This window comes from Aspergillus flavus, chromosome 5 (genome assembly GCF_009017415.1).
Source record: "Aspergillus flavus chromosome 5, complete sequence".
Lineage (NCBI taxonomy): Eukaryota > Fungi > Ascomycota > Eurotiomycetes > Eurotiales > Aspergillaceae > Aspergillus > Aspergillus flavus.
In genome coordinates, this window is record NC_092408.1 from 1427424 (window position 1) to 1445721 (window position 18298).

The 18298-nt window shown below is 49.7% G+C and overlaps 6 protein-coding genes across 6 annotated transcripts; 2 read left to right on the forward strand and 4 right to left on the reverse strand.

Annotated features, from left to right (window-relative positions):
* Positions 1 to 210: 210 nt before the first annotated feature.
* On the reverse strand, positions 211 to 1448 carry F9C07_2284695 (putative short-chain dehydrogenase; the record flags this gene model as incomplete). Its single annotated transcript, XM_071510716.1, has 2 exons — positions 211 to 1327; positions 1382 to 1448. The coding sequence occupies 2 exons, from the start codon at positions 1446 to 1448 to the stop codon at positions 519 to 521; spliced, it is 876 nt and encodes a 291-aa protein (XP_071364364.1). The 3' UTR covers positions 211 to 518.
* Positions 1449 to 2046: 598 nt separating this feature from the next.
* On the reverse strand, positions 2047 to 3165 carry F9C07_6426 (uncharacterized protein; the record flags this gene model as incomplete). The annotated part of the gene is made up of 1 exon (XM_041292775.2): positions 2047 to 3165. The coding sequence occupies one exon, from the start codon at positions 3163 to 3165 to the stop codon at positions 2047 to 2049; it is 1119 nt and encodes a 372-aa protein (XP_041147482.2).
* A 1021-nt stretch (positions 3166 to 4186) lies between these two features.
* Positions 4187 to 5242, forward strand: F9C07_6425 (putative 1-aminocyclopropane-1-carboxylate deaminase; the record flags this gene model as incomplete). Its single annotated transcript, XM_041286318.1, has 1 exon — positions 4187 to 5242. The coding sequence occupies one exon, from the start codon at positions 4187 to 4189 to the stop codon at positions 5240 to 5242; it is 1056 nt and encodes a 351-aa protein (XP_041147483.1).
* Positions 5243 to 5379: 137 nt separating this feature from the next.
* F9C07_6424 (myo-inositol-1-phosphate synthase) lies at positions 5380 to 7023 on the reverse strand (the record flags this gene model as incomplete). The annotated part of the gene is made up of 2 exons (XM_041292776.1): positions 5380 to 6277; positions 6326 to 7023. The coding sequence occupies 2 exons, from the start codon at positions 7021 to 7023 to the stop codon at positions 5380 to 5382; spliced, it is 1596 nt and encodes a 531-aa protein (XP_041147484.1).
* Positions 7024 to 9915: 2892 nt separating this feature from the next.
* Positions 9916 to 13233, forward strand: F9C07_2284699 (LIM domain protein). The gene is made up of 3 exons (XM_041292781.2): positions 9916 to 10511; positions 10565 to 10663; positions 10720 to 13233. The coding sequence occupies exons 1-3, from the start codon at positions 10403 to 10405 to the stop codon at positions 12804 to 12806; spliced, it is 2295 nt and encodes a 764-aa protein (XP_041147485.1). The 5' UTR covers positions 9916 to 10402; the 3' UTR covers positions 12807 to 13233.
* An 827-nt stretch (positions 13234 to 14060) lies between these two features.
* On the reverse strand, positions 14061 to 16790 carry F9C07_2258758 (arylsulfatase precursor; the record flags this gene model as incomplete). The annotated part of the gene is made up of 8 exons (XM_041286324.2): positions 14061 to 14511; positions 14568 to 14729; positions 14790 to 15007; positions 15069 to 15921; positions 16012 to 16168; positions 16242 to 16279; positions 16301 to 16392; positions 16466 to 16790. The coding sequence occupies 8 exons, from the start codon at positions 16788 to 16790 to the stop codon at positions 14119 to 14121; spliced, it is 2238 nt and encodes a 745-aa protein (XP_041147486.2). The 3' UTR covers positions 14061 to 14118.
* Positions 16791 to 18298: the final 1508 nt, after the last annotated feature.

Here is an 18298-nt window from a genome sequence, read left to right on the forward strand (position 1 = left end):
ATGGACCTATAGAAAACGACTGTGCTGATACATAAATTGACTACTCGCCATTTGACCACATAATCTCGGTACTCATTACACCCTGCCGACCGTTTTACTGTCTTACTGTCTTGGCCATGTCATGTTCTTATAACCTATTCATAAATGTATATGAAAGCGGACACTCTGCTAAGCTAACCTAGCCTTATAATTGTGCTGATCATTGGGACGGGACTAAGCCTCGCCATGGTGTTGATCTATCAATAGGCCGGGCAGGGTAGACCAACTATTCCGATCTAGAGATAACTAACATAGCAATCAGTAGGTACAAGGGAGTTAACAGGGTCGTCGTAGTTATCCGGAGACTCTCGCTGTATTCCATCTTCCAGTGTGAGGAACGGAATATAGAATCTTCAAACTCACAAGATTTAGAATGAGTTGGACCTAGCCGGCTTCCCCGAAGTAATGCCCAGGTTACCAAAGTCTATTGATATTCGGGGAAGGTTTGCACTCTAATATTTCAGCCATGACATGCTTAATTACTTCCCGGTGCTTGCTTTTCCTTTCATCCTCTGGAGGACTTCATCCTCACTAACAGGGTTCCCAAGGATATTTTTTAGCGTACTGAGGAGTCCTCCCTCCGCCTGTTCAATCTCCTTATAGTTGCCTTCCCAGCTATAAATTAGATGGCCATTCCTCGTCGACTCGGCAAAAAGAAACGCCACACTCCTCGCTACAACCCCCGGATCTTGTGTAATCACACCCAACGACGCAAGGAAGTCAGCAGAAACAAGACCTGTCGTCGTCCACGACGGTGCAATACCGTTGACACGAACATTCCCGGGCAGTTGACCGACCAAGCTACGCATAAGCCCCAAGACACCATGCTTCGCCGTGGCATAATCAGGAGCGCCAAAGGTCTGGAACGACGACGCGGAAGCCGTGAAGACAACACTTCCGGTGGCAATCCCGTTGTGCTGTTCTGCGAACTTCCGGAAATGATGAACTGCCAGTCTGGTCGTGTATATCGCTCCAATCAGGTTAACTTTGAGCACCTTCAGGTCTGGGGGCGCGAGCTCTCCGTTTTCGTCGAGTGATTCATCCAGAAAGTTTGTTCTTGGGGCGATGCCGGCGTTTGCGAAGACGTGGTCTATTCGACCGAATGTCTTGACGGCTTCGTTGAACAGATTTCGTAGGCTGTCCCAGGAGCTGGTGTCTGCTTTTACGAACTTCAGATTCTCGGTGCTTGACAAGTCAGATGGAGGGGGGCTGAGGTCTCCGATGACGGCTTTTGCTCCTAGCTGGAGACATAACTCGACAGTTGCGCGGCCGATGCCCGAGGAACCGCCTATCTTAGGTTATGAGATTCTCTGTAGTATTCATGACATCGGGGTAAGCGAACCTGTAATCAGAATGATTTTGTCCTTGAGTTTTACTAGTGTTTCGTGTGGAATGTCTAGGCTGGCCATCGTGTTAAGCAATATTTGGCTCGAATAAATATGCTGAAAGTGATGGATATTCCAACAGCCAGACAAAATAGACTTCTCTTATATTTTTAATAGACACGTTTGTCTGTCTAACAGACAACCTTGTCAGTCCAGCCTTCTTAATTGAGCGTTGTCAGTTCGGCTGTGTCAGTTCGGCTTGGTCAGTTTCGATAGTTTTATCCAAGGATGGACTGCTTAGTAACTGCAGTAGAAAGTTGTTTTGTATTTCGCCTAGGTAAACAGGTCTATTACTCGAGTCGGAAGGAGTTGGCTTTGTAACCAGATGCTAACCAAGCAATAGATCCTACACTAACCCACTATACCAGTTACTGTCTTTTGATTGAGACAATCTCAACCTCCAATCCAGTAAACCATCTAATATACTATAGGCTAGTTAATTTCACTTTTCTATTCTCCTATGTTTATCATAGTTAGACCTCCAACCTAGGTAGAATACTGCCCCATTAAAGCAATGTCCAGTCGTATTTGTACATAAATCAAGTGACAAGCTACATCTATATAATGAGATGTTCGCCAGTCTTGCCCTGTCCAACCACCACGTTACCCAAGAGCCACCATCTCACTTACCTAGGCATGTTTCCAGAGTATCAGACCCCTTCCTACTTTGCAACACCTCAATCGCATCTACATATGCCTGCCTCCAATGCTCTTCCAGTCTCGACGGATTCCAACCGAGCAACCTCCTCGCCACAGTACCCTTCATCTTCTTATGTCCAGCAACACCCCGCTCAGCCATGTCCAAAAGACCCCCCATAACCTCATCAGCGACCTCCTGAAGCCCCACTAACCGGATCTCCTTTTCCTTCGGTGTATCTTCACGAGGCAGAACACCCGCCCCAAAAGCGGCATCCAGACCCTCCTCCATAATTTGGATCAGTGACACGCGGCCAACAGCAGGAAAGATAATCCCATTCTTGCCAGAGGGAATATATCCCACGCCCCGGTCCTCACGTTCCAAAATAGCACGGACAAGGAGTACAAACACGTCAGCTAGATCCTCGACATGCACCCAGTCGAAATTTGCCGTGTCGTTTAACTTATATCCGTATCCGTGCTTGAGGATATAGCTCATTGCGAGTAAGTGAACGAGACCCTGGGTGTTGAAAAGCCCGCGCCCAGTCCCGAAGATACCCGGCGCGTTTAGACTCACTGCCTGCACGCCTGTTTCTTCGGCGAGGGTGAGTACGCCCACTTCGGTTGTTCGTTGGGGGTAGGGATCGCGGGCGTCCTCGCTCTTGAGGAACTCGTAGACGGCGTTGCCGTTCGCGTCGTCCCATTCTCTGTCTGGGTAGGCGGTTGCCGTCAATGGACGGTCTGAGAGGTTCGTGCACCCCGAGATGTGTATAAACCAGGGTACCGGCGTGTCTGGTCCAATCCGCCGGGCGAGACCGTGGATGAAAGCTTTTGTGCCCTCTGGGAGAAAGCCAGTGCCGGCGTTGATAATGATGTCGTAGTTGGCGGCTGTGTCGGTGATGAATGCGAGATCTGTGAATCCAGCCCAGAGAATTGGCTTGACGCGATCTCCATACGTCTTGATGAGCTTCTCTGCGGCGTCATTGCTACGCACGAGGAGGTCGAAGGTTAAGTCTTTGACGCTTGTTGCTGAGCTCTTGATTAGGTGGTCCAGGACGGTGCCGCCTATGTAGCCGGTGGCCCCGGTGAGGAGGACTTTGGTCATAGTGTCTTTTGCCCTGTAATACCGATATGGTGATGAGGGTTAGAGAATCATGCGATTTTCTTCATCTCAGGAGGGGTAAACATGTCCAAGGGGGCAGTGTTATGGACTATCTCTTTAGTATCGGTTAGAGCTCTTGGCTTTCTGTGTGCATATATGGTGCCGTCTTCCTCGGTTCCTTCGGCCATTGTCGATCCTCGGTGGTCAAGTATTGTGCTCATGTTATGTTAAAAGTCTATTATACTACATAGTGATCTGAGAGAAATTCTCCGCTCCTCGTGGTGAAGAGAACACTGGTCAAAAATGAAATCGAATATGTTGATTTCGGGTATCAATATAGGTCAGAGGCCGTGAGGTAAGCAGAGCGAGAGTATTTATTGTTATGTACAACAGAAACTGTAATCGAAAGTAAGTAGTTTTACTTCGCATAGTATCTATTTCTAAAGACGAAAATCGAATTCACCGCGCGATAAGGAATTAGACCCGGATTTATATCTCCATCTCCACGGTACATATCATATCGGCAAGGTATCCGACGGTCAACTTCATACAGGTTCTAATGCATACCCCTTCTCCAACAAATTAACCTTATTCAAAATAAGGAAAACAGAAGGCAGGTATGTACGTAATGTGTCTATTCTATCTAATCATTCAATCGACTGATTATCTTATCGCCCCCCACGACATATAAACATACATAGCTGAAGATCCGTCGGGGTAAAGATAACGGACAACCTCCGATATCTCATCTGCGGGGACGAACTGATTCCCCTCAGACTTACCACGATAGACTATAGTCCAGCTGCAAGATAGCCATGATTAGAGAGTAACCTGACAAGTACTCCAAATTGGAGAAGGAGGGGTACGTATACATTTTCTATTATAACCTCCCTATACTCACTATATATAGCCGATACATATAGTATATTTCTCTACACCTACTGACATCTACATATATACATTGCACTACACAACTCACCACCACCCACACCCCAACCAACCAAAGATAATAGAAAAAGACAAAATGCCCGACACCATCCCCCTCCCACCCCCCTTCTCCACCATCCCCCGAACCCCCCTAACCCTGGGCCCCTCGCCCATCCACCCCCTCCCCCGAATAACCGCCGACCTGAACCAAACCGCCACCATCTACGCCAAACGCGACGACCTCAACTCCGGCCTCGCCTACGGGGGCAACAAGACCCGGAAACTCGAGTACCTGGCCGCCGACGCCTTAGCCCAGAACGCCACGACGCTGGTTTCCATCGGCGGCGTGCAAAGCAACCACACACGGCAGGTGGCGGCGGTGGCGGCGCGATTGGGGCTCAAGGCGCGGCTGGTGCAGGAGCATTGGGTGGACTGGGAGGATCCGGGGTATGATGTTGTGGGGAATATTCAGTTGAGTCGGCTGATGGGGGCGGATGTAAGGATGGAGGATGCCGGGTTTGGGATTGAGCATAAGGAGACACTGAAGAAGTTGAGGGAGGAGTGTGAGGGGAATGGGGAGCGGCCGTATTATATTCCTGCGGGGGCGTCGGATCATCCGTTGGGTGGATTGGGGTTTGCGAGGTGGGCGTTTGAGGTCAGGGAGCAGGAGCGGGAGATGGGGGTGGTGTTTGATGATGTGGTGGTTTGTGCGGTTACGGGGTCCACGATGGCGGGCATGGTCGCTGGCTTTAAGTTGATTGAGAAGTTGTATCCCGGGGAAAAGAAGAAGAGGGTCATTGGCATTGATGGGTCGGCGAAGCCCGTGGAGACGAAGGCGCAGGTGTTGCGGATTGCCAGGAACACGGCTGTGCAGATTGGATTGAAGGAAGAGGATATTACCGAGGAGGATGTGATTCTCAATGAGGACTATCATGCCGGCACTTATGGCATTCCCGATAAGGCGACGTGGGAGGCCATTGAGTATGCCGCGCGGATGGAGGCGTTTATTACGGATCCAGTATACGAGGGAAAGAGTTTTGCGGGAATGGTGGACTTGATTAAGAAAGGGGAGATTACGGGCAATGTGCTGTATGCGCATCTGGGTGGGCAGTTGGCCCTCAACGCTTACTCGCGCCTTGGGGAGACGAAATAGGGAGTTACTATTCTAGGGTATGATGAACCACTACAGGATTGACTACGGTTGAAAAAACATGTACGAAGGCGTAATCAGTATTCATTCAAGGAGAGACTATAGTTGGAGAATGTGTGGCGGTAAGGCGCATCAGATACCTAGAACAGCTTGTGCTCCAAAGTCATATCCGATTCCGGCTGGAGGCCAACGCAAGCACGGAAGATGTTGGTCAACGCATTGCGCTGCTTGTTGAGCGCGTTGACAACCGGGGTGCCCGGGGGAGTCAGAGGAGCCTTGAGCATGTAGCTCAGGACGCTGAGCACACTGTGGAAGCCCTTGTAGTCGGCAGCCTCCTCCGCCTTCCAGCTGACGCGGGTCATCATCTCGGCAAGCACAACCAAGTCGATGATCAGAGGGGAAGCCAGCAAGGAGTCCTCGCAGATGTTGAACAAGCTGATGGTCTGGTGACCGCCCATGAAGATCTCGGCGTAGTACTCATCCAGAGCACGCTTGTTGTCACCCACGGCCGGCATGTACTTGATCACCACGGTGTGGTCCGGATGCTCATCCTTCTCGTACAGGATGTGGTTGGCCGCAACCATGTCATCCACCACGTTGGACTTGGAGATCTCCTTGGAGCGGAATTGCTTCTGGGAGCTCAGGTTCTTGCCGTCGTTGTTGCCCAGGTGGTTGTAGCTGGCGATGGAAGTAAGCTTGATACCAGCATTGATGAGGAAGTCCACGAGAGCCGACTTCATCTTGGTCTGGCCCGACTTGAAGTCGTCTCCGCCGATGAAGGCCTTGTGCTTCTCGGCCAGCTCAAGGGCGCCGGGGACGAAGGTGTTCTGGGGCGAACCGTTGATGAAAGGAGTGTTCTCCAAGATACAGGCGACGGCAAAGACAGTGGACGGGGCAACTTCCTCATGGCCAGTCTTGATCGAGTTGAGGAGGTTGTCGGCGGTATCATTGACACCGGGGACGATGTCGGCGTACCGCTCGGTGTTGGCAGTCCACATGACAATCACCTTGTCCAGACCGTGCTGGGCCTTGAAGTCCCTGTTGCCGTTAGCGAAGTGCAAGTTAACAAATACTATTGGAACTTACCGGATGTCCTGCTGGATCTTCTCCACGTGAGCCCAGCAAGCCTTGGTTCCCTCGAGGACGTTGTCGGCACGGTCCTCCTGGTTGGCAGCAATAAAGTCGGGATAGTAGATGCTAGGCAGTGGCTTCATCTCGGCCATTTCCTTGCGGACCAACTGCTTGAGAGAAGGCTCGAGGACCTGAGCCCGGTCCATGGCATCGGCGATGTTCATGCTGCTGATGTCCCATCCACCAATGGCGAGATCATTGGGGTGGACCATCGGCAGCATGTCCTGGAAGGGAATGTTGATCTCCTCACCGGTCTTGGGGTCAGTTCCTAGCTTGACAGTCGAGCTCATGACGACAGAGCCGTAGTAGTTGGCAGCACGCATGCCCTCACGAGTCTCCCACTGGAGGCCACGGCGATTGGCAATAATACCGGCCGTCACAGTGGACCCGTTGTTACCACCCCAGCCGACCATCATCATACCAACCTTGCCCACTTTGCGGTCAACCTTAAAGTGGTAGGTAGTCGCCTTGGGAGTGGCGACCAGCTTGTTGTCGGCGGTACGAGTGATGTCGGTAGTGTGGTAGGCATACTTGCTCTTGATCTCATTGTCGGTGTACTCGACATTGGGGGAATTGACAGTAAACAGAGAGGATTGAGCCGACCCGTTCACGGCGCCATTGGCAGCAACATCCGAATTAGCGTGGGGAGCCATTGCGTTCACAGAGCAGACAATTGACTCGGATGGCGAAAGTGGGATGTTTGGTGAATGATTTAATGGGTGTGTAATTCGTAGGCCGATGTCCCTCCACGAGAGGATGAGCGCCGGCCGTTGAACGGGTGGTGACGCCTGTCATCATTGTTAGTCCGAGCATATATGAAATGGGAGGAGAATATTTCTTTGTTGTTCTTTACCAACAAGCATCCATTCGTAAGGAAAGCATGATTGCGGGGGAGACTCACGAGTTAAGAAGTGTGCCGAAAATTTTGGCGGTTTTTGGCGAGCACGCCTTGTAGACAGTGATTCCCAAGAATTGAGAAAGTGAGCTTGAAGCGAAACGAAGAGAGTTACGAAGTCAACGGGGGAAGAGAGAGAAGTAGAGGAAAAGCGAGCGGGGAGTATTTAAGGGAGAGAGAGTGTGGTTGAATCCGGAGTCACGGGCGTCCCTCCTCCGCAACCCGCACCCGGCAATTTCCCTCCCCAACGTCCAAGAAGGATTAGCTCTACTTAGTCCAATGTTATTAACTTTCTAAGCGACCAAAAAGAACAAGCGGTCAAGAACGCACAAGTGGACGAGTTGAATGAATTGTCTGCCCCTCCACCCCTCCCAGGTCATTGATCCCAGTCGTTGATTTGTCTCTACCCTACGAACTCAAAACAAGAGGATCATGTTGTTGGGGAACATACGGGTTTGGCATGTTATGCATAACACTGAATAGTTCTAGTGCATCGAGATGTCACGTTGTGGTGGTGCTGTCGTCCACAATTCGGTGTCCACATTTCATTCATGATTCCTCTCCACTCGGAATGGTTGCCTAACGTTTTTCGCACTCGGCTAATTGCTTCATGACGCAGGTCCGAAGTGGTTACTCCACAGATCCTTGTCAACGCGAGAGCTAGAATATGGCCAACGCGCACCGTTGGAAAAGAACAGTCTCAATGGGTTGGTGTATAGGGGACACTGGTGAAAGAGACAACGCCCTTTTTCTTTGATGCTTCCTGCTACTCCATGACATGTGATTTTCCTCCGGCGGAGAGACTCAGGGCACCGAATGGTCTGCGCGTTTTCTATTGTGGGTCGGGCATTCCGCAGGGACCGCTACGGGCGGCCTCGCTAAAAAAAGTGACCGGGCAAGTCACTTGGTTCAGGACAATTCATCACCAGAGAAATGGGAAGAATATGCGAGTTGCCCGGAATCACGAAAAGCTCGACTCCTGGGATCCATGGAGTGCGCCCGTCGTTGCATTTTAGGACAACTCATGCCCCTGACGTTGCGGTGAGCAGCGGAAAGCTCGGCTCCGTGTCCCATGGTTGCGAACTGGCGATATTACCCCTGATTCAGCGACCGCACATTTGCTGTTTGCGGAGTGGTCGTTCAAGTGGGTAAAGGTATAACCTGATCCTTCCCCAGCGACATTCTCTGGGCTTCGAGATAGATTGGCTGCTATTCCGCGCACCTTCTTTTCGGGAGCAATGCTCGGCACCAGATTTTTTCTCATTGACGATGCTTTGTTCCCTTAAATTAGAGTATACAATGACGCAAGGGACACGTCGCAGACTGCAACTGTAGTGCTTAGTCAAGCTAGGTGAACTTTCTCCCACCGACCGAATCCAAACCTCTCGGATGACCTGTCCAAGTTTATCGACGGTTGCTCTTTGAGGAATTGTCTTTCACAACCGACGGGCAAACCGCTGCATGGTTCATTGACTAGCGTTGCGACTATTGTTCGAATACTAATTCTAGAAAACACGATGCTATTTCGGGGCAGACCCCCGTTTCAAGCCAACGTTCCGCACCATTGCCTGGAACGAAGACTAAATATTGGGGGTCTGAACCGGGGCGAAAATCATCGAAGTTTGAGAGTGAAACCACTGGTTGCAACCATTAGATAAGACTTTCCCACAAGCTGGAGCCCGCTCCGCGATCCATGGTACGGGCAAACAGGAGAATGTTTCGATCTTCTCGTCGCGTGGCTTGGACTACCTCAAAGAATGGGCAACGACTATCGAAGTTTGACTGGTTATTATCCCGCTATGATGAGCGAGTGAGCCATGGTGCAGGGATCGTTGATCTACCCCGACGAGAATGAGATCCTAGGGGACCGACCGAGAGGTGTCTTGTCTCGCCCAAGATAGAAACCACTATGTTGCTTGGGGTTCCCATTGACAAGCCATAGTCCGTTCGCCGGAGAATTTCCATCGAGTCAGAAGAGGAATTGTGTCTTATGACAGGTCCGGATGGGGTTTTGTGCACCATGGGGAAGGCCTCGACAAACTCTGGCCCCTTACTGGAAAAACTCCGGATCTTTCTACGGCCAATGGGGTCTGTGTAAGCTTATCATTTACGCTGCTGTCCTACGATTTGGATTCTAGGATCGCGAACGTGTAATTGGACACCATCAATAGTCGTCAAGTAAGGGGGGGAGGGAGATCAATGATGACATCGGGGAAGGGTAAAAAAGAAGTAAAAAAAGATAATCATGAAAGTCATCATAATCAGAATAATAATAACAACAACAACAATAACAATGATTGGGACGGGCGCGTGCACTTACCATAGGAGCCAAGATCAGGAAGGAAACGGGGCGATCAAATGACAAGAGGGTGTGGTAGTAGTGTTATGGGTCACGGTCGTTGCCCCTGAGGAAGATCTGCGCTGGTTCAGGGGTTTCGAAAGTATATGTTCGTGTGGTCAGCGTGTTGACATGCAGCATCACGTCAGACCGGGCTTGGTCAAAACTCCGCTCGGAAAGGGGGCGAAAAGAATGTAACGGTATATTAAATTCAATTTCAGTCATATATTGATTGTAGTCGGAGTTGACCGGCAGCACCAGATAGAATTTAAATATATTAAGTCGAAGTGATATTGTAAAGTAGATACTGCGTCACAAAGAACGCGTGTTGCCCTGCGCTTGTGAACATTGGCCAATCTCGTGACTAGTGGCCCCAGTCCACCTCCTAAAGTGGAAACGCGACTAAACCGTCTTGGATCGTCAGATACACGAGGAGAGAAGGGAAAAAAAAAGCACAAAAAAGAGTAGCGTCTCCACTCACGCCTGCTACTATTCTTATCTGAGTTTGGTTCCATTTGTTAGTTCGTCCGTTATCCTCTCACTCTTATTCATAAAATCACCCTTCGCCAGCACTAACGACTCTCCCATGACTTTCTAACTGAGTTTAGTCGTTGCACTGTACTTCAGCTGGTGTGTTTGTTTGTTGTGTGGTGTTGATTCCTGGGGTTGATTAGCATCGACGACTCGTTATGAGAACGAGACACCCACGATCCACCATCAACACACAATACGGTCCTTTCGACCCATTTCTATGATTTAATCCTCGCGCTACGGTTCTCAGGAGACCATCGCAAGTGACATGGCTGCGACCATGAATATGGGCTTCTTGCCCACCATCAAATGTTCCAACTGTGGCATGAATGTCGAGATCTCGGCAATGGGGGACCATGTCTGCGCACCTGGGCCTGGTATTATTTTCCCTCGAAAATTCAATAGTTCGTGCTACTGACCGTTTCGATAGTATCTTCAACACCCCCTCCGCCACCACCGAAACATCACAGTCCATCAAAAAGTTTAGGGAGATCAGGAATTCCTCCACCCATTGACCCTTCAAAAGCTAGTACGTTCATCAGTGGCAACTAGTATGTCCCCGGACTCATCAGTAACCCCAAACAGATCGACCATTTATGCGCCTGGAAGCGGTGATCAGCAGCAAGGGCAATATTACCCCATTTCCAGACGGCCAGCAATCCCCGCCTCGCCAATTACTACGGAGCCAAACGTCTCCTCTCCCCTCTCAGCCAGATCAAGATGAGATTCCGACATTTCCCCTTCCCCGATCCATGTCACAAAAGACATCAAAGCATATGGTACCTCTGGACAATCCATACAAGGCGCTACCGATTCCGGCTGGCGATACAGGCACGACAGGCCTTAGCATTCGGTTACCTTTAGGAGAGCAAGCGATAGCACCGCCGCCACCGTTGCCCAAGGACGACGTTCCAGGGCCCCTGCCAACCTTCCATAAATATAGCTATTCCACTGAAAGTAAAAGCAGTTACCGAACTTCTATCGCAAGCTCCCGCTATGATTCCAGACGATCGACATCAGTATCGATGGGGCGGCCATCCTATGGTAGCCTTGCCCAACAGTATAAATTCCTAGACGATGCTCCCCCAGTACCGTCTACATTCCCCAGCAAGTTGCTACGGGATTCAAATGCGACTACGTTCTCTGAAGCAAATATGCCCCACGGCGAGACCCAACACGACCAGGATCAGCATAAGCGCCATGGCAGTGGTAATCTCAATCCGTCTACCGAGCGCACCAGCGACCAGGATGCCCAGGGGGATCGGCTGGGTGGTCTCCGTGCTTCATCCCATACCAACTCGGACCGTCTAAGCAGTAACCGCGGGTCCGCTGAACTTTTTTTTAGAAGTCCTACCCCGAGTTCCAATGGTACGCCATCGGAACTCCTCGACCTCCCCCAGGAGCGGTCAACCTCCCCTGCAGACATGCAGGGTATTGAATACAAAGCTTACAAGAGTCCGGGCCTCCCTCATCTTCCACCCCCCGACCAGGAGCTTGGCGACGTCGATGAACCCTCTGGAGCACAGAGGAGGAATTCGGATGCTGTCAGCGAAGCTGCTATTTCAATCACTAACTTTGCCCGCGAGTTGGGCTTAGACACTATGGACAGTGCGGCGGAGAGCTCGACAGCTTCCTCGGATTCATCGCCGAGTGATACGCGAAGCGGTTCTTCTTTCTCCAGCATCGGATCAGCTATCAGTATGTCCAAGCGTCACCCGTCCGATCAAGGCCAACTAGGTACCTTAGTGGAGGACCTACAAAAAGGAAATGGCGAAAATACAACGATGTCAATGGCAGGGTCGGACACTCTCGAGCCTCCCCGGATGCCGCAACATCTTTTCAGTCCAGACTCCCCAACCGATCCCGCTATCAGTATGGGAAGTGTGTCCCTTCTTCATGATAAGCCCATGCAAAAACCGACAAAGCAGGACCAGCCGGAGCCCCCTGCAACAACTAGCCCTACCACTGAACGACCTGCCCGTGCAGCCCCCCGCCCAAAGGGCCCTTGCCGCGGCTGTGGCGAGATGATCATCGGTAAATCTGTCTCGTCCGCGGATGGCCGGCTTACGGGCCGGTATCACCGGGCCTGCTTTGTATGCTATGATTGCAAAACTCCTTTCCAAACCGCCGACTTTTACGTCTTGGATGACCTTCCATATTGCGCCCAGCACTATCACCAGCGCAACAACTCTCTGTGCCATACATGCCACACTGGGATCGAGGGACAGTATCTGGAGACAATCGAACGACGGGGTCACGGGCCGGCCGATCGTTTCAAGTTCCATCCTGACTGTCTCACTTGCCGCACCTGCCAAGTTGCGCTGAAGGGGGAATACTTTGAATGGAATGGTCAAGTGTATTGTGAGCGTGACGCCCGCCGCGCCGCGGCTTTACCACCACCCCCTCGCTACCAGCGTCCAGGCCCGGGATTATACCCGCCCGGACCGCTACCCCCCCATGCGCGTCAACCCTCGCGGGGCTATCCCCGTCCTCCACCTCCCGGATATGCAGGACGCCCCAGATCACCACGTCCACCTGGCCCACCTGGCCCACCTGGAACCCCAACTACCCGTCTCCCGCCACCAAGCGCACTCGACGGACCGTACGGAATGACCTCGAATAGTGGCGGGCGATTCCCAGAGCGGAGAACTACCAGATTAATGATGATATGATTTTCAAAAAATATGCTCCAATGAGCAGTGTCGCTTATATGTTACTTTCATATTTGACTCACTGGGTGGCAGAGTTACTTTTCCCCCTCATTTGCTTTCTATGCGAGTTGGAGTATCGTGCTGTTCTGATCTGTCCATATTAAAGCTGCTTTATACCCTTCGTTTCTCGTTGATATTGTATCATGGTGTTTGTCTCTTTTTTGTACCCCCTGGGCTGGATATTTGATGTGGATGCCTTCCTACATAATGTTTGTTATAATGCTGGCCATGCAAAGCACTGGCTGGCGAAGTGATGTGACTAGACCCGTTGATGAGATCAATATATTGGCTCTAGCCTATCAACACACAAATACAGATGTATTTTGTAATTTATCAATATTTGATAAACGTGTAGTTGTTCTGCGCAAGGTACCTGTATCATACGGATGTAGACATGACCGTCGGCCCTAAGATGATTGATATTGCTTTTGAGTACAGGGCATTATAGACAAGTTAAAGCACGACCCCGAGTTTCTTCTAGGTTGTTTTCAGAATTGCAACTACTTATATTATAGTACAGTCAAACCATATCTATGGGTTCTGAGGGGTGACTGACCCCTCGAGCATGATAACCTTTTGCTGCAGGCAGCTATGTAACAGGATAAATGAGGAAGTAGAGCAACGCGATCTGAAACGATAATCTGTAATGTTTCGTTCCGGTGAATCTGCCAATGTTCAGGTATTTTTCTTCCTTCAGGCTAGGGTTTTTTGGACCCCTGAGTGAGCATCGACGTACTCAAAGCCATTATGCCTATATTTCTAACAATGGTAAGGGGTGCATTCCAGAGTTTACTATCTCGGTTCTTATAATATCAGTGGAGCAAGTTTGTGCCGATTGTCCGAATGTGGTGTCGTTCTTGAAATGTGTAATCATGTTGGTATGAATAGCTGCATCGCTTGTTCTCGGTATTGGCGTGATAGGAACGGATGTTTCTTGCATTAGCAGTCGACAGCCCACTTTTGTGTATCTTTCCCAGGTCTTGCAACGGTGGGACTTCTAAGAAGAAGGACCATAGAGGAATGAATCAGGAGACCAGGGCTAGGCTGGTCAGGTGGCAGACACCTCAGGCTCGATGTAAATATTTTTATGTTTTACCCCAGTCTCGGCCAATTTCTGTCTCTATATGGGTTTATTTCTTGCTTAATCGCTTTAAGTAACCACCCACGTTTTATTAACATGACTAACATAGACTTGATCGTCATTGTTTGCAACCATGACGTACAGAGACTAATAGGACTTTGGAGATGTACCATATCTCAAGACAGGCAGTCTTCATAGCCACCCATCAAAGAATCCCCATCGCTTTACCGACACATACTCCCCTTCACTCCTCTTCGCGGTTGACCCACTTCCATAAATATTGAATTCCTGTGGCCCCTCTGCATAAATATGATACCCAAGGCTACATTCCGAGAATGACACCTTCGGCTGGTTCGCATAGAATTCATCAAACCCTGAGTCCAGTGCATCGGCTAAGTTATTCACGTAGCCCTTCGGGTGAAGCTGCCGCCATGGCTCGCGGCAGGAATCTCCATTGCACGATTTGAGAACCATCATTAGTGCATCAAGGCGGGGAATGATCTGGCCGAGGTGACGGTTGGCGATGGTATAGGATTGATGGGCGCTAATGTTCGAAGCCAAGTTGGTCGTTTGAAGGGGATCGTCCTATTCCATTTCTTTAGTATATGTAAGGTGAGGGTGATTTGACTTGACTTAGGTACCTTTAGATTGTAGAATTCTTTGTCGTTAGTGCACCAGACTGAATAGTAAAGACTATAGTCGTCTGAGACGAGCCGTAGGCCCTTGTACGTGTTGTTTTTATAGCTATTGCCTGGCTGGCTGTCATTGTCGCTTTTGTAGCCGTAGATACCTTCGGGAACAGCCTATAGAGGTCGTTGTTAGTTGGTCGTCATAGAGACAAGATGAACGTGGGAGGAGCTCACAATTCCCCAGTACTCGATTGCTACATGCTCCGACTTATTATCTGCGTTACCCGCATCGATGGTAGTCGGGATCTTCTTTCCATCCAGGCCATCTCTCGTCGTGCCCGCAATGGAGAGGAAAGTAGGCGCAAGATCAGTGTGGCTAGTGACGACATCAATTGTTTGATTCTGAGGAATGCCAGGACCGCGAATGAATAAAGGAATGTTGATATCCGTTTCTGTGATGTGTCAGCATTTCCCTAATGCTGTGACCTAGGACTCATGATCGCACGAACTCACCATATCCACAATTCTTCCCAGGCTGCATAGCATGCTGACCAATATGGTACCCATTATCCGTAGAAAAGAAGATATACGTATTGTTAAGCACACCAGCCTTATCAAGCTTCTCGAAAAGCTCACCAATCATCTCATCAACAGCCTGAAGCGCCCGTAACCGACACCGCTGGAACTCATCGATATAGTTAATTTCCTCCTCGGTGAGCGTTGGCAAGTCAGCAACCCACCCGACAGCCCCATCAATGATCTTATTGAAACTCTCATCACGGGGAATCTTATAATCCTTAAAGAGCTGCGCATGGCGCGGCGCATATTCAGGCTCACCAAACCAAGTCGCACCCGTCACTGCATCCTGGGATCCATTCGAGTGCGGCGCGTTCGGCGCAATAGTAAGCATCCACGGGCGATCCGGGTTCGCTAACGCTTCATCCAAAAAGCCCAATGACTTGTTCTTGATCACATCGGTCGAGTATTGGCCAGCGTAGCTAACGGGTGTCTCCCCGTTACGGGTCATTTTAGCGTTGTAATACCGGTAGGTCCATGGGTCGAGGAGGAAGTCGGAACCATTGAATCCCTTCGCGTAAGGGTTGTTGTAGTTTTCTTCTGTATGTGAATTCCAGAGCTTGCCGACGTAGTATGTATCGTAGCCGGCTTCTTGCATCCAGATCGGTAGGTAGTTGTCGTTCCAGCCTGCGCTGACTACCTTGGGGTATCCACCGTATGGTAGACCGACGTCTGTGATGTTGGTGTTGTGTGGCATGCGACCTGTCCAGAGGTTGGCTCTGGATGGGCAACATAGGGCTACGGAGCAATAGTGTTTGGGGTAGGTTGCTCCTTTTTGGATGAGGTTTTCCTGTGGTTTGGGTTATTTGCGAGTTCTTGCTAATGGCTATGCAACAGAACAGAAAGCAGGGGTGGTATGGAGGACTAGGTATGTACAAACCTGCAGCTTAGGCATGTGGTCCAGTCCACCGATGAGTTTGCCCTGATCATCCGTAAGGATAAACAAGATATTAGGCTGTTTGGCGGCCGTCGCAAGGCCCCAAAGCAGCCATATTCCGAACATAACCTTCATCGTGACTGATACCAAGACTGATTTGCTTTCTCCGCTTACGGAAAGCCACAGGATTCAGGTACTGGTATAACCGGTGAGATAGGCGCCCTGTTATGTACAAAAGCTCCGAGATACTGACCATATTTATGTCTTTGCCCTTCCATCATGCGATCCCCACAGCGCCCTCGCGCACCACTTCCGCAAAGCATACTCCTCGGAGTAGCGCATCTTGTGCAATAACCCCACAGGATTGCATCGTAAGAATCAACACTGAGGAGTTGCCAAATGATCCGTTAAAATATCGCGTAGCGGGGGATCGTCGCGCAACACAGAGGTAAAAGACGGAAGGCAGACAGCGTTTCACGGAGAAAATCTTGACTGACGGGGACGATCAATGCGGAAGGATAGAAAAGATCTACGTTTTGCCGAGAGATGTACGGGGTGTAGTTGATGGTTACGGGGAACGCGGTCAATTGCGAAATTTTGAGGCCGATGATGCTAGAGGACAAGCAATGGTATAATGGTGGGTCCGCATCACGTCTTCGATATGCTAGATTTAGCCGTTTCTTCGGTAGATGGAGAAGCCATAGCGCAAGTGTGGTGAGGGTGACTAGGGTTGTTGATCTAGATAGAGTAGGGCGGGAGTCGATCATGGTCCATAGAGCCATTTAGGGCTACCTCGCTTTGGCAGCCAGGTTTATTCCCTTGAGCAACGGTGCAGGTAAACATCAATATACTGGACCACTTTGCCCAGTATGGCAGTTAAACGGCACTTCAAATCAGGCAAGAAGTGTTAAAAAAGAGCCTTAAGGTCAAGTCTTATAGCAGGCTGTATGGAGTAGATAGGCTTCGTAAGTCTCTGCCAAGCTAGCTCCACAACCGGCTCTTGGCTATACAAGCTATAGGCTTAGTACTGTCTATATTCACTAGTTGGTTTAATTTACAAGGACAAAGTGGACGTACCTCGTGTGATAAGATTGAAACAGCATGAGAATAAACCCTTCATATGGAATGATCAAAATATAATAAACATCGGATCTGAAGACCAAACTAGCTAGCATATAGCCCGGATTAGAGTATCCCGCTTACGCAACTTGCATTAAACCGCCCATTTTGTTGGGCCAAACAGATGGGTGAAGGACAGCTACTATCGTCGCATTCAAAGAATAGCCGAATCACAATCGTTGTGAGCATCTTCAACGAGAATATATCTCATCTTCTTGGCTGAAACCCATCTAACCAACTCTCTTGTTCTATTATAGTAGGTGTTTTCAAATATAAGATAGATTAGTATATGTGCTAAAGAATCATGGATTGTCCGTTGCACATCTATAACAGGCCTAGATGAGTCAGTGTGCGCTCGCAAGGACGCAACTCGTGGTAGCTTCATACATATTTTAGCTCACGAAGACTTGGATATCAAACTAAGCGACAAACACGGAAACACTGTCAGTAGTAACTTGCAATTGTAAGTGTAATCGGATATAAAATAACCATGTGCGAAGCAGAAGTGATAGAGGCATAATTCCGAGGGTCACTCATTATAATAGGTAAACTAGATACTGCACATCTCGTAGCTTGGTCCAGCCGCGCTCCATGACCAGGCAGGTCCAGGCAGGTTATAGACACCGTGGCGTATTAATGCATCCATAGATCTTGGAACGCTCTCCACTCATGTTCCCCTGCTGTCAGAGGCGCACCGTGGTCAGGACTCGCCAGCGCCAGAAGCTGGCGCATTATCCGAGTGTTTATATTAACCAACCCTATGTGGGGCCCAGGAGAGGCCGAACAAAGATAGCTTATGCAAAGGCAGTCGGGCCGATAATTGTTGATTCGCTGGGTTGATATTCAGAGTTTCGGGGACCTTCAAGAATCGGCATCTACTGGTACCATTCAACCAAGCGATCAATGGGCTGGTCTCCGACCAGAAAATATCGGGATGCTTCTTGGCTGACTCAAATGAAAGCTGCAGACAAGCTTGAGATGGTCTGCATAGCGGTTGATGCATTCATAATCCTGGAAAATATGCTCTAGGTCTTGGGCGGAAAAAGATCGTGGAACATGTCCCTTTTGTTTGTTAGAGTCACAGAGATTGCTAGATATATGGCTTTATAACCCGAGGCATGCTCAATATCTTGGTCATAATGCGACGGTCTTATGGAGCAATTACAACTAA